The sequence below is a fragment of the Amia ocellicauda genome, chromosome 18, assembly GCF_036373705.1.
Source record: "Amia ocellicauda isolate fAmiCal2 chromosome 18, fAmiCal2.hap1, whole genome shotgun sequence".
Classification (NCBI taxonomy): Eukaryota; Metazoa; Chordata; class Actinopteri; order Amiiformes; family Amiidae; genus Amia; species Amia ocellicauda.
This window is the reverse complement of record NC_089867.1, coordinates 25,907,604-25,921,322: the sequence shown is the minus strand read 5'-3', so window position 1 is coordinate 25,921,322 and position 13,719 is coordinate 25,907,604. Positions and strand designations below refer to the sequence as shown.

The 13,719-nt window shown below is 50.4% G+C and overlaps 1 protein-coding gene across 1 annotated transcript in view; it reads right to left on the bottom strand.

Moving 5' to 3' along the window:
• Positions 1–13,071, bottom strand: part of LOC136714197 (EF-hand domain-containing protein D2) — an 84,278-nt gene extending 71,207 nt beyond the window's left edge. Inside the window, exons 1-21 of the mRNA XM_066691548.1 lie at positions 12,850–13,071; positions 12,647–12,759; positions 12,221–12,333; positions 11,927–12,133; positions 11,179–11,440; positions 10,925–11,004; positions 10,401–10,625; positions 9,937–10,063; positions 9,714–9,844; positions 9,544–9,621; positions 9,060–9,164; positions 8,706–8,813; positions 8,246–8,332; positions 7,753–7,905; positions 7,435–7,627; positions 7,015–7,085; positions 6,090–6,215; positions 5,559–5,666; positions 5,188–5,277; positions 4,744–4,984; positions 3,691–3,799 (exon numbers count right to left, since the gene is read on the bottom strand). Of these exons, the coding sequence (XP_066547645.1) occupies positions 3,691–3,799; positions 4,744–4,984; positions 5,188–5,277; positions 5,559–5,666; positions 6,090–6,215; positions 7,015–7,085; positions 7,435–7,627; positions 7,753–7,905; positions 8,246–8,332; positions 8,706–8,813; positions 9,060–9,164; positions 9,544–9,621; positions 9,714–9,844; positions 9,937–10,063; positions 10,401–10,625; positions 10,925–11,004; positions 11,179–11,440; positions 11,927–12,133; positions 12,221–12,316 (2,597 nt within the window). The 5' untranslated portion in view covers positions 12,317–12,333; positions 12,647–12,759; positions 12,850–13,071. The remainder of the gene's footprint in view (positions 1–3,690; positions 3,800–4,743; positions 4,985–5,187; positions 5,278–5,558; positions 5,667–6,089; positions 6,216–7,014; positions 7,086–7,434; positions 7,628–7,752; positions 7,906–8,245; positions 8,333–8,705; positions 8,814–9,059; positions 9,165–9,543; positions 9,622–9,713; positions 9,845–9,936; positions 10,064–10,400; positions 10,626–10,924; positions 11,005–11,178; positions 11,441–11,926; positions 12,134–12,220; positions 12,334–12,646; positions 12,760–12,849) is intronic.
• Between the last annotated feature and the right edge of the window lie 648 nt (positions 13,072–13,719).

Here is a 13,719-nt window from a genome sequence, read left to right as displayed (position 1 = left end):
AACAAACACATTAAGTGCCTCTCTAATGAGGACAGGTTTTTGACATCATTTTAATGTTTCACCCACCTCTGAGAGAAAGCAGAATTAATTAGGGTTTGATTTTGTGCCATTCTACATTTAAAAACAGCAATCAGCTCTCCCAACACAGACAGATATATTTATAAATATAAATAAATGAGTCTAGATATTAAAACTGCAAAGAAAACAAACAAAAAAATCTTCAGTCTTCAGTAGACCTGAAAATAAGTGATTCCAGGAATATTGGATTTTGAGTTGGTGGGGCACAGAATGAAAGGCGATGATGTTTCAGTGTGGGATTGAAGAAGCAAACAGATGGGATTGTGACTGAGTCAGGACAGGACCTGGCTGTCTGCTGCCTCTGTTCTCCCACACAGCCTTTTTCTGGTGTCGCCCACGGCTATATCCTTACTATTTATTCTACAGATCACAATCTCGCGCCTCGCAGGCTCACGGGGAGATGAGTGGGCTGCCTGCTATTATCAGCGCGAGCTGCAGAAAATCGGTCCTCTTTGATATGTCTTTTTCAGCAAACAAAGGCTTAACCCTCCTTCTTCGAGAGGCTTGGAGCGAAAGACAACATGGGCCGTTGTGCAGAGGCTGTCGCAGGTATACAAACGAGTATTTCATTTGGAGGCAGAAACAATAAAACAACAATGAAAAAACTATGAAAAACGCCTGAATAACACAAAACAAAAATGAACTCAAAAGATATTGTACGATAACCAACATGAGGCGTGCTGGTGTGAAAGGGTTAAGTCCGAACAACGGGAGACAATCAGCACTTGTAGTTTAACATTTTGGTTGTGTTTGCTTCATCCCTCTCATTGTAATCCATCCAGCTAGAAAACAACATCATTTTCTGTGTCATTTGTGAATTTGAATCCCTAAGAAAAACTGCAGTGACTTCAGGGAATTGAAAGCATGCTTTTGCCTATAGTCTATGAACCACTTTAGCGATGCTGAACAGAGTGCACTCGCTCCTACTGGCCTCTGCATTTCAGCTCCGCTCAGATGCATAATGTTATTACAACCCCTTAACTGCTGGTGCAGAAACTTATTTTCTTTCCTACTCGTCCTTCATCTCACACCGACCGTTGGAACAAACCAACACAACGCTCACCTTTGAGATGCAACTTGCAATGCGTGTGGAGAAACTGGAGAGATCAGCCTGCATTGATCAAGCGGACTATTTCTATTCCTATATTATTCAGGGGAATAATTTCTGGGGGTTGAACAACAATAGATCTCCAGTTCTCTGACATTAGCATAGCTTCCACACAGGAATAAGTGTGGAAAACCTCAGATTACATCTTCAGCGCTGTCCCTGCTAGCCAACATGTCCCACAGCATGGTTTGTATTCTGCTGCGCTCCACATTTCGAAGTCTCATCTGAAGCCGTCTGAACAAAAAAGTAAATGATCTCCCTCCAAGAACAAACTAAATTGCTTATTGATCTGCATGCTTCTGAAAGCTCTCTATATTTAGTTTTGTTTTTTGTTTTTCAAGCGGAGTTTCAGTATGGGCTCCACAAGGAACACAAGCACAAATGAAGCTGCTGCAGTTCAACACTCGTGTTTAGACATTACACTCTTTATAGCAAGCTAAAGCCTTGTAGAAAACACTGAGATACCAAAACAAATTGAGCAAAAAGCCAAAGTATGAATTGAAGAATTAATAATTTCCTAAAGCGAATAATTCTTATCACAGTCGGCAGCAGTGCAGACCTGCTTAGCACAGCGACCGTGAAGCCCACAAACACGCCAGACATTTTGCTTCTAAAAGAACAAACACTACAAATTAATTTGCTGTCCTTCTTTATGACACAACAAGGAGGATTTAGAGCCACACAAAAGAGGATTAACAAGGTGCTGAGAGGCAGTTATAATGGCCCAGCCGTGTGGAAACAGGTCATAAGGCGAAAGTACATGGCCACTGAAACAGACTGCCCCCAGGTCACTCCAACACAGTCCGACCAAGGGCTCCGGATGAGAGACGGAAACGGGCACAGTGAGGTGACCACCCCCCGCAACGCAGTATAAATTATGATATAATAACTGGGCCCTGCATTATTCATGGCTTTCAGACCCATGATTTTTTTTTTTTATCCATTATTTACAAGAGAGCCTCATTCAGGGGATCCTGAGTAATATTCGCGATTTCTGCAGTAATAAGCAGCATCCATCTCTCGTGTCAAACACGTGAGGCTGTGGACGACCATGCTCTAAACTGCAGCCATCTCACACACTCACACACACGCACGCACGCACACATATGTATACAAACATCCATCCAAACATCACAGACGCTCACACACACTGTCAATGAGATGGCACTGATTAAAGCTCTTGTAGTCTACAACAGCAAACGTTAGTGCTTATCCCGGCCTAACAGTGTTATAATTGGACTTACACAGGCTCGTTAAATAACTTAATAACTGAAAGAAGCAGATTCATGACATTTTGAATATTTATGTACTAGAGCTTCCAAACAGACATGCCAGAAGATAATGATCCACAATCCACATGCAAACAGTCCCACTTATGCAACTATGCTCAGATCTCAAATCCTAGAGGAAAGTGTCCTGCCAATGAATTGGCTTCTGCGATTAAATGTATTTTTTATTGACTTCAGGAAGCACAACACTGTCCCTGTCCATGAGTATAACCAGACGTAGTTACATCAGGACCAAGAGCTGGCCTCCCTTTGGCACATACCTGGCACTGTATTATGTCTGCACTTGTTACCTCATTTATTGTATTATGTACTCATTGTATTTCTGCACATTTACTAAGAAATGTAATAATAATAATAAAGAACCAGGCAATCTCTCCCTAATCTTTGAAATACAAACGCCATGTTTTCTTTTTCTAAACAAAAGCAAATGGCCTTCATTGCTTTTGACCTCGGACCTGACCACAACACGCAGCGACACGTCACCTGCACTTGTGTGAAAACACATTCCGGCTCTGGGAACCAAATGTAACTGTGGAGCGATCCATGCAGCGCTGAGCTAGCATCCGGCCCGCAGTCCTCGTCAGCGCAGCGAATTGATCTGCGCCCCGAGAGCCCACGATCATTAGCGAGCAGACGCACTCTGTCCATTATAAGAGTAATTACAATGAAAGGGCAGTCTTCACAGCGCTGTGTCGAGGTCCGCACTTGAACAGCCACCCTCATTACAGAAAACGAATCTTCAGTTACAGCCATTACCCAACCCGGGCTCGCCACACAGAGCAGAATTACACCTTCCACTGGAGACGGAGCGTGCAGCGCCAGACCAGGCCGGCATGCCGCAAATAGGGACAGTGAAGGTGTGGGCTTCATTTCTATAGCATTCATCGGCTATGTGTTGACAATGTGCAGAAAGACACTCTCTTAAGACTCAGATTTCCCGTCTCAGAAATTGCTTGCCTCCATTAGAGTCCTCCATCGAGGCAATTGTCTCCTCCCCCATTTCTCTTTCCTATTTACACTTTGTATAAAAAACTTAAAAAACTGTATCTGTTCTACATGAACCAGGCTTGGCCCTGCCTCGTCTTGCTTGACATGGCTGACAGCACACGCGGCCGGCCACCCCCTGTAGGACCTGAGCACAGTTCTGATGATGGCGGGACAGGGCGGTGGGACTGGGGCAGTACATTGCTGGAGGGATTGAGGGCCCTCACTGACCTGAGCGCAGTGCAGGTCTGCTCCAGAGCCATGAGCTCGGGGGACACTGCCGGCAGCGGGGGGGCAGGAGACAGGACAGGCGCGCTGCTCTCCAGCCTCTTCTCAGCCTCTGAAAACAACACAGTCGATGGTTTGGCAGGTCATGAGTAAACAGGAAGCAGAATAAAAATGGCTCTTTAGCACAGGCTGTTAAAGCACCTTACATATCGGCTCGATGACACTATTGCAAAGCAGCAGGATGAGTTTAAAATAGTGTTTGACTAGGTAGCACAATAAAGTAATGTCTGTAGCATAAATATATGCCATTAAAATGCAGTTACATCACAGTTTGATACATTTGCTGAAATGTCTTTCGCCTAAAAAAAAGGTGATGTTTCTTCAGCTGAATTGGACTAGACGTTGACCTTTGCACAGCTGGCCCTGGGTGGACTGGAGAATAATAATTCTGTGGGTGTCATAAAAAGAAGTGTGATAGTCAATTGCTCAAGGTAAAGCTATCAAGAACATTAAAAGTTAACAGCTAGAAGCTCAGGTCTAAGGATAGGCACTTTAAACTGTAGCCCAAAGCAGACACTATGGCTTTCAAGTCTTACGGAGGAATCGTCAATAAGCAGACTGACTCTTTAAAGTTTAACAGAATCAAACATAAAGTCAGAAATGTTATCCGAGCAGCACTAGGGCCGCACAATGAGTCTCAACTGAGGGGAGTGGTGCCCTCTGTTGTCAGAAACCCAAACTGCAGGAGATCAGTCAAGCGGAATAGTGTGATACAGGCAGGTCTGTGTGTGTGTGTGTGTGTGTGTGTGTGTGTGTGCAAGGATGCCACCACTGGGGGCCCAGCGTATGATTTGCCTTCCCCCACATTTAGGGTTAAAAAAACTAAAAGTGTTGTGATGCAGAAGCCCTTGACTCGCACCCTCCTGCAGAAAAATGACATTGCTCCAGATACACAGCTTGAGCAATGTGCAAAGCCTGAAATTTCATATTTTAGTGTTAATTACATGTTGGCCCTTCCCTCCCATCTGCCCCTCAGTGCCCATTCCGCCCCCTCACCTCTGAGCCTGGCCCTCAGCGCAACCCGCTCCTCCTCCCCGGCCTGCTGGCTGCGTGACACACTGACGAGGCGCTGCTCCAGTGCCACGATGGTGCGGGCGTGCTGCCGGACCTGCTCCCTGTACTCCGCCTCCTGCTCCCGCCGCCGCTCCCTCTCCCCCTGCGCCCCTCTCTCCTCTGCCGCCTGCAGCTCCGCCAGCCGCAGGGCCTCTTGGCCCTGCGCCTCCTCCCGCAGAGCGGCCTGCAGCGAGGGAGCACAGACCTCAGCCCCTCTCACCATGAGCACCCGGCCGGCACTCCAATCCCCGGGTGCTGCTTTACCAATTGTCTTGTGTGTCCGGGTGAAGAAAACACCCCCAAGCTATGCAGATGTAACTTTAATTAATTAAACGACACCAGCACAATCTGGTCTCCACCTTCCTGATGGACTCCAGCTCCCCTCACCTCGGCCCTCCTGACGGATTCCAGCTCCCGGCTCAGCTCCTCCTGCCGTCGCAGCAGCCTCTCCTCCTCCTGGCATTTGGCCTCCATGGCCTGAAACAGCGGAATCAGATACAGCTGTAGGCTTTACAACTTTGAAACCCTGCTGGCCTTGGTGACAGTTTGAGAAGACGAGTGTTCAGAACATTTGTGTAGTTTAACAGGGCATACGACAAGAATGAAAGCCCGGGCATCTGTCCTTCTCTTTGGATAAATCTTATCACCCTCTCGCACGATAGCTGGACATCACACTCCATAATTCCAAACTGCATTGTGCGTAACCTTGAAAGGCCCGACCCAGGCGAGACAGATGGAGGCGAGTGTGGCTCTCTCACCTGCGTCAGCTCTGTATGCTGGCTCTCCAAGCGCTTTAGCCCCCTGCGCTCCTCGGTCAGGGCCTCGTCCATCCGCTGTCTCTCTGCCCGCAGCGCCTCCTCCAGCAGCTGCAGCACATACAGATCGACACACTCAAGAGGCCAAGAGGAGAAGCACACAACCCCCGCTTTGTTGAGTTAAACCCTAAGGCACAAATAAATCCCCACTAAACATTGCTAATTCTACCTGTGGTATAAATGTTGTGATCAGTTATCAGGTATATTACATAAAGAATCGCACACTTTAGAGCTGACACTCAGAGAGGAATCAGTTATACTCATTTATGTATGTATTAATGTGCAGTGGATGCTCAGATCTCAGCAGAAAGGGACTCCAGTTACAATCTGCACCCTTCCATCTTGGTGTTTTGAAATACACGGGCGATTCCCGGGGGAAGCCACTGACGCCACAGCCCCTCAGCTGTGTGTTGTGTGCCGGATGTCCCAGTAAAGGCGCACCGCAGTGCTGCCGGGAGAGCATTGCCTCTGTACCTGTCGGCTCTGCTGCTCGCTCGCCTCCTTCAGCGCCGCCAGCTTCCTGTCCTGCTCTTCCCTCAGGGCGTCCACCCGGGCCTGGACCTCACCATCCCGAGAGCCACGAAGCGCCTCCAGCTCGGCCTGCACAGAGGGCCACAGGCCGGACAAGGGCCGATATTAAACACTGTGGTGCTCCTGGCATTGGCCATGTCTCTGTGAGCGCACTCTCTCAGTCACTCAGAACCCCCCCCACGAGACAACGAAGGCAGTATGGACTCTTGGCACTTTCACTAGCCTCTACTGCTGACTGTCCTCCATCGTGTGAAGCTGTACTCCTCAGAAACAGGAGCGCTGCTCAAATCAGGGGCTGACCAGGACAGGACAGTTTTGACCAAATGAGCACAAAGTGTGACCCGTAATAATGAAGGAGGAGAAAAAGGCCAATATGAAATGATTGCGGTCATGACTAAAATATCCCTGACAATTGAAAAGAAGCCATTCTGAGGCAATTTTGATGCACAAATGCCCACAGTGCCATCTGGTGCCAAAGCACAGTCACTGCAGGACAAAATCCTCAACAGCAAGAGGAGCGACAAGCCAGAGAAAGTGATGCAGTAATACAGATGTATAACCCCATTTTTGTATGTCTGTACATATATGTAAAATAACCACATTTATAAAATCTGAGAAGATGTTTTTCCAACTTTCCCCCTTTACTTTATCTGTCAATGCTTTGGCAACACTTGTGTAAACATGTCATGCCAATAAAGCTTGCATTGAATTTGAAGGGACATTTTTGTAATTACTAAGCAGTATTAAATCAAAACCTCCCAGACAGCCCTTAAATGTCACCTCAAATACAGATATTTCTCATCTTTTAAACCAGAACTGTCCCAGAGTCTCCTCAGGGCCGCGGTGTGAAGAGACTGCCAGCTCTTACCTGCAGGTTCCTGATCTCTCCATCTCGGTCCTGGCGCTGCTGCCACAGGGCCCGGATACAGACAGGGACTCCTACAACACAGCCGTCAGTCAGCGGCATGTCCGTGCGACTCGAGTGACCACTAATGGCCAGTAGTGGATCAGTAGATGTTACGATGTGTGAGTGTGAGGGGTTGACCAGGCACATAGTGAGGCACATTCAGACAAACATACCCCACCAACACCAGAGTGGCAGGGCATTCAAATCAGACTGGCTTTTCAATTCAACAGTTACCCTTTCTATGCACTTATATAATTAACTACACATGATTTATTTCCAGGTCTCACACATGCGAGGTCAGAAAGAGAGTGAAGCAGACAGGAACGGAGAAAGAGCGAGGGGCACGAGAGGAAAATGTCATTTGTCTCCAGGCCTGCTGACCTTCTGAGTCTGTGGCATCTATCTCAGCATCCTGCAGGGCCTGGGCTGCCTCCTGATGCCATGACAGCAGAGTGTGCAGGAAGCCGAGGGCTGCCGACTGAACCCAGGCCAGAGAAGCCGGGACGCAGAGGTCCCTCAGAGCAGCTACCTCCCTCTGCAGTGCCGGGACAGAACGGGCGCCCTGGGCTCGAGACTGGGGGGGAACGAGAACAGTCCCGTGTCAGAGCTACCGTCTAGGGCACAATAGCAATAAAACAATAAGAAAACACAATCAAAAGGGACACAGGCTGCTGGCCGTCTTGGAGGAAGCGGTATTACCTGGCACTCCTGCAACGCCCTTTGCAACGGCTCCGTATCGGAAGCCATCTTGTCCTGCTCTGAGGCCCTGGCCTTCAGTTGCTCCTGTAGCTCCTGCAGTCTGGCCTTCAGCTCCTCCCTCCCCTCAATGATGCCCGACATCTGCTCTATCACCTGCACAGGCACAGCGCCATCACCACGGATCACACCAGACCATCCAGCTGTGTTTAAGAGCTTTCGAACCCTTCGGGCACTTTTTCCATGGATGGAAATCCAGAGACAAATCCCCTCACAGAGCCTGAGGTTGCAAATCTATTTCAAACTTATCCTGAATTAGATCTTGTGAGACTGCCTGTGCTGGAGACAGACTACTATCCAAATGCACAGCTTGGATGCAAGAAATCTTACCCAACAATTATTAATACATAATTCTGAATGACTTTGGTATCCAGCCGCCTGTGGGGCACACAGCAGTCCTGCAGTGACCAGCTGTGAAACGTGGTGACAGACTGACCTGCTCGTCCGACACAGAATCCTGAGGGGCCGAGACTCCGGGGGCCGTGTAGGTGGCCTGAATGATGCGGCTGCGGAATCGCTCCAGCTGGGAGGGACACAACACTGACGTAATCAGGACAGACCGGATGTGCCCACAACCAAGTAAACTCCTACAGCATCACTTACACTGTGACAAATCAGTTAAGGAATACAATAAAAATGTACAGTTAAAGTGGTCAGTAAATTGCGGCATGATTTAAGAAGAAGTATCTGCCGATGGGATAAGAACATTATCCCATAAGACATTTACAAAATAAGAAAACAAATGTCCCTGTCCCAAGACTACAGGACAAATTGTCGGCACAAAACAGATGGTTGTGGAGTGTGGCTGACCAAAATGGAGATCTGAGAACACTGTGCAGAGATGCGGTATTGAGCGCCGGTGCCGAGGGCGCGGCGTCACAGTGCGGCCATCTCACCCGTGCCTGTGTCTGCTCCAGCTCCACCCTGACGCCCTGCTCCCGGCGGCCCAGCTCCTGCAGCCGCTGCCTGCCCCTCTGCAGCTCCTCTCGCAGCTCCGCCTGCACCTGCAACCACACACACGCGGTGATGTCATCATTCATGGCCACTCATTGGACTGGTCGACCATTTTATCTTTTTTAACCCAAACAGGTTTATTATCCTATCGTGGTGCATCGCTCAAATAGTATCAAACACATAAATCAAAGAGGGGGATCCTCCTGGAGTTTAATGATGGCTGTTCATTGATTTCACACGTTTAGCATCAATGCCGGTCTATTCTTGTGTCTGAGTGGAGGGGTCCGGCTGCTGACCTGCGATGCCTCTGCCAGGCCGTGGCTCAGGGTGTCCCTCTCAGCGAGACACCGCTCGTGCTCCGACTGTATCGCCGTCTGCTTCTGCTGCAGTTCCTCCACCCTCTGCAACAACAAGACAGGACTCTCACAGTTCAACCCGGGCTCGCCTCGATCTTTAATCAGGTACTCTGGGCCCCGTCTCAGAGCACACATATAAAGCTCAACCACTGAGACTGTTAGCTATTCTGTCGAAAGACTGGGAGTCCAGGAAACTGGAGACAGAGAGTACCATATGTTGTGACCACATCAGTTCAGCGCTCCCTGTCCCCCCACGTCACGGTTTTCAAGCAAACTATTTGGTTATTTAATTTAATTACAACTAGCAGTCATTAGTTCTTTGGACAAAAAGAGTGGAGAAAATACAATAAATACTTTGCAGGAAAGGTTCCCATGTTCTGCTCATTGGATACCAGTGAGATCCTCTCCTGCAGGCCCAGCTCACCTTCTGCAGCGCGAGGACCTCCTTCTCCCGTGCCACTAACTCCTGCTCGTGCTTCTTGGCCTCCCTCATCTTAGAGAACTGCGGCAGAGAAGGGGGATTAGTGCCCGTTGACCTTCACTGAGCGCTGCGGCCAAGACTGAAAGACGGTCGGTACACGTCTCAGGTTTCACCTTGGCGGACATGGCGCCCAGCTGCGCATCCTTGTGGCGGACGTCCTGGCGCAGCTTATCCACCTCCGTGGTCAAGCGCAGGGCCTGCTTGTCCCGAGTAGACAGGTCCCTCTGCAGACTGGTCACCAGCCCTGAGGGAAACCGGACGACAACACATTAAGCAGGATCTCTGAGACACTGAGCACAAACAGGGAGGGAGGAGAAGAGGCCGGGGGGGCGGTACCTGCTGACATGCTGTTGTCTTTCTTCACTTTCTCCAGCTGGTTCTTCAGATTGGTGATCTGCAGGTCTCTCTCACTGAGGGCCTTGTGCTGCGGCGCCTCACTGGAGTCCTTTTGGAACTGCATCATCTACACACACACACACACACACACACACGCAGATACACGCACATACAAACACAACTGCTCAAAACCAAAATGCAACTTAGCTAGAAACAGATGGGTATCACCATTTCAATACAACATGCGTCCATTTGTTATTCTGAACCCTAATACTAATAACAGTTTACTATTACAATGTTGCTGAAGAGAGAGGGCGTGTGCAAACTTCTGTGTATGTGTTTGTGTGTGCGTGTCTGTGTGTCCGCGTGCGTGCCTTCAGTTTGCATGTCCGTGTATGTGTGTGCCTGTCTATGTGTGTGCGTAAGTGTGTCTATGAGTGTGTGCGATCCTGTGAGTGTAGCACCTGTTCCTTGAGCTCCTGGATCTGCTCCTTCTTGGCCGAGATCTCTCTCTCCAGGCCCTGCAGCTTGTGCCGGATGTCCGGGTCTCCGCGGCTGTGCGCGGCGCGGTGCCTGAGAGCGGAGACCTCGTCCCGCAGGCTGGCGATCACCGCGTCCTTGCGCCGCGACTCGGCCTCGAACAGCAGCAGGCGGCTCACCTCGTCTCCCAGCCTCAGCAGCCTCCCCTCCTGCCCAGAACCACAGAGGCACCACAGTCATGCCTCGACTCCTAGTGCTCATCACTTTTACAAGCTTTCAGTGCATTCCTTAAGAGGATGAGTGACTCCAACAGCAACCACACTTCATAAGGCTTTCAGTACGAGTTGTTCAAATGTGAAGAGATGTTTCTCCTAATTTAAGCTGCTGTGATATTTCAGTTCCCCACTTCTCGTCATGTTTGTTAAAAAATGTTCCTAATAGACATGCGTATTATTATTTTTGATAAACCTATACTCTACTAGAGATATCTGAACTGGCAGTACATTACCTTCTCCTGCAGCAGGTGCTCTACAGTCAGTGGGCTCGGGGGGACAGCTCCATTCCCCAGGGAGGTTGAGGTTTTCAGTTCTGTGTAAAATAAAAACAAAAGGGATTCTGTCAGTGAGAAGGGGGAGATTATATACACAACATATAAAACTTCAGATATTTACTAGGAACTCTACAATGCAGGAGGAACACAATATCTGGAGTACTGAATCACATTTTTCCTGAAGCAGACAGAACGGGATCAGTACTGGTCACCTGGCCTGAGGGAGGGCACCCCGTGTTCAGAGGGGTGCCCCAGCCCTGCTCTCCGAGCTCCTGCACTGGCCGGCCGTGGCCTGACCGGGGGGTGAGGGGCGGCAGTGGGGACCCCCTGGATCCAGGAGTTGTGAGTTGGGGGGTGGCTGGGTAGGAAGGGCAACTGGGAGACGGGAGCTGGGGGGGACGGCGCTCTGGGCTCCTCAATCAGCTGCAGGTGGCTCTGCCAGGCAGATCGCTGGCTCACTGGGGGACAGGAGAGCTGGAGGGAAACAGGGACAGTCAGTCTTCTGCTTTCCTCTTCTTGAACATTACGAGAAAGACCCAATTTCCCTCTGGTAGGGAAGTACTGGAAACAATACACTTCTGCTATTGTTGTGTCATTTTATCTCTGCCAGGCTCAGCATTTCAAATTCTGGTTCAAGAGGAGAAAAGAGAGAAAGAGGCAGGTATGTCTCTCACATACACCTGTGGTTCAGAATGGGAATCGAGTGGAGACAGGGAGTAGGTGGTTCTAGTCTAATTTAAATGGTGTGATTATTCAGAATGAGACTAGAGAGACAGGATTAGCCTCTAAAATGTCAACTGTCCAATTATGTTCATCAGTGCAGTTAGCTGACATGTACAAAGCGTAATGGAGGAGGAAAACACCAGAAAGTGGGTGGAATGGTGCCAGAGTCCCACACAGACTGGCCAAGCTGGGCTAATAACAAACAGCTGAAACTTAACAACCCACACGCAGGCGTACCGAGGGCGAGGTATCGACAGCCAGCTCGTAGGTGTGGCCCCCATAGCCGAAGTGCAGCTGGTCCCCGGGGGCCAGGCGCACAGTGGCGTTGTGGATGCGGCAGTCGTTGACGAAGGTGCCATGGGCGGAGTTCAGGTCTCGCAGCAGGAAGCAGCCCTCGGCCTCACTCAGCTCGATCAGCGCGTGGCGCTCCTCGACCCCCCCGCTCTGCCAGGCAAAGAGCAGGTGGTCTAACTCACAGGCAGAGACATCACTACAGAAAGAGCCTTCTTACACCTAGACATTTATTATTACCTGTAAACACAGGTCACAGTCTTCACGTCTGCCCACGACTGTAGTCCTGGGTTGAAGCAGGAGAGCACCCTCTATGGTCTTTAGATATCCTTTCATTGTCCTCTGCAGTCAGCCTGGAAAAAGAGCTTCACACTAACTTTATCTCAGAGATACCTGAGGGCTTTAAAACTGTCAGCTGTGACCGTGTGTGTAAAAGAAAAGGAATGGACAACTTTTAAACACAACAAGCAACAACCTATCTGCTCAGACAACAGGCTTTTAAAGCATTAAAACACAAACAAACAAACAAACAAACAAACAAACACACACACACACACACACACACACACACACACACACACACACACACACACACACACACACACACACACACACACACATATATACAGCTGTTTGTTTTGTGCTGAAGCATCCTGGGTAAAGTACCTGGCTCAAAGGTACCGCAGCGGGGTCCGGCAGCTGGGGCTGTACCCACAATCCTCTGCGCCGGAGCCCTGGGCGCCGCTACACGCTGTGCTGCCCACAACAACTTCCTAAAACTATCACAGTACATAAGTTAACACACATGATAATTAGCATGCGGACAATATGCATACGTTTAACATACCATTCAGACGGGTACAACATACCAGGCAGGCCCTCGGCTGTGTGTTATATTAGGCCGGTGTTGTTTCTAACGGGTCGAGGAATGGACAGCACCGTGTCGACCCGCTCGCTCGGCGTAACGGACGCGCCGCAGTACCAGCTACTCACGGCTTCTTGCGCCGCAGATGATCCGTCCTCCCAAAGCGACGGGCCGAGGCGCGGAGGGACGGAGGCCGGTGCTGTGCGGTGCTGTGCGGTGCGGGGGTGCGGGCTGTGTACCGCCGCCATGGCAACGGGAAGCCCCGCCCCCCGGGCTGCACGCGCTGTCCGCACGCAGGAGTGACGCACCGCGCGCGCCCGCCCGGCATCAGCCCCGCAACACAAGCGCAGGCAGGGTGGCACTGTGAGTCCCTGCACGCCTATAGCATCAGCCCCGCAACACAAGCGCAGGCAGGGTGGCACTGTGAGTCCCTGCACGCCTATAGCATCAGCCCCGCAACACAAGCGCAGACAGGGTGGCACTGTGAGTCCCTGCACGCCTATAGCATCAGCCCCGCAACACAAGCGCAGACAGGGTGGCACTGTGAGTCCCTGCACGCCTATAGCATCAGCCCCGCAACACAAGCGCAGACAGGGTGGCACTGTGAGTCCCTGCACGCCTATAGCATCAGCCCCGCAACACAAGCGCAGGCAGGGTGGCACTGTGAGTCCCTGCACGCCTATAGCATCAGCCCCGCAACACAAGCGCAGACAGGGTGGCACTGTGAGTCCCTGCACGCCTATAGCATCAGCCCCGCAACACAAGCGCAGACAGGGTGGCACTGTGAGTCCCTGCACGCCTATAGCATCAGCCCCGCAACACAAGCGCAGGCAGGGTGGCACTGTGAGTCCCTGCACGCCTATAGCATCAGCCC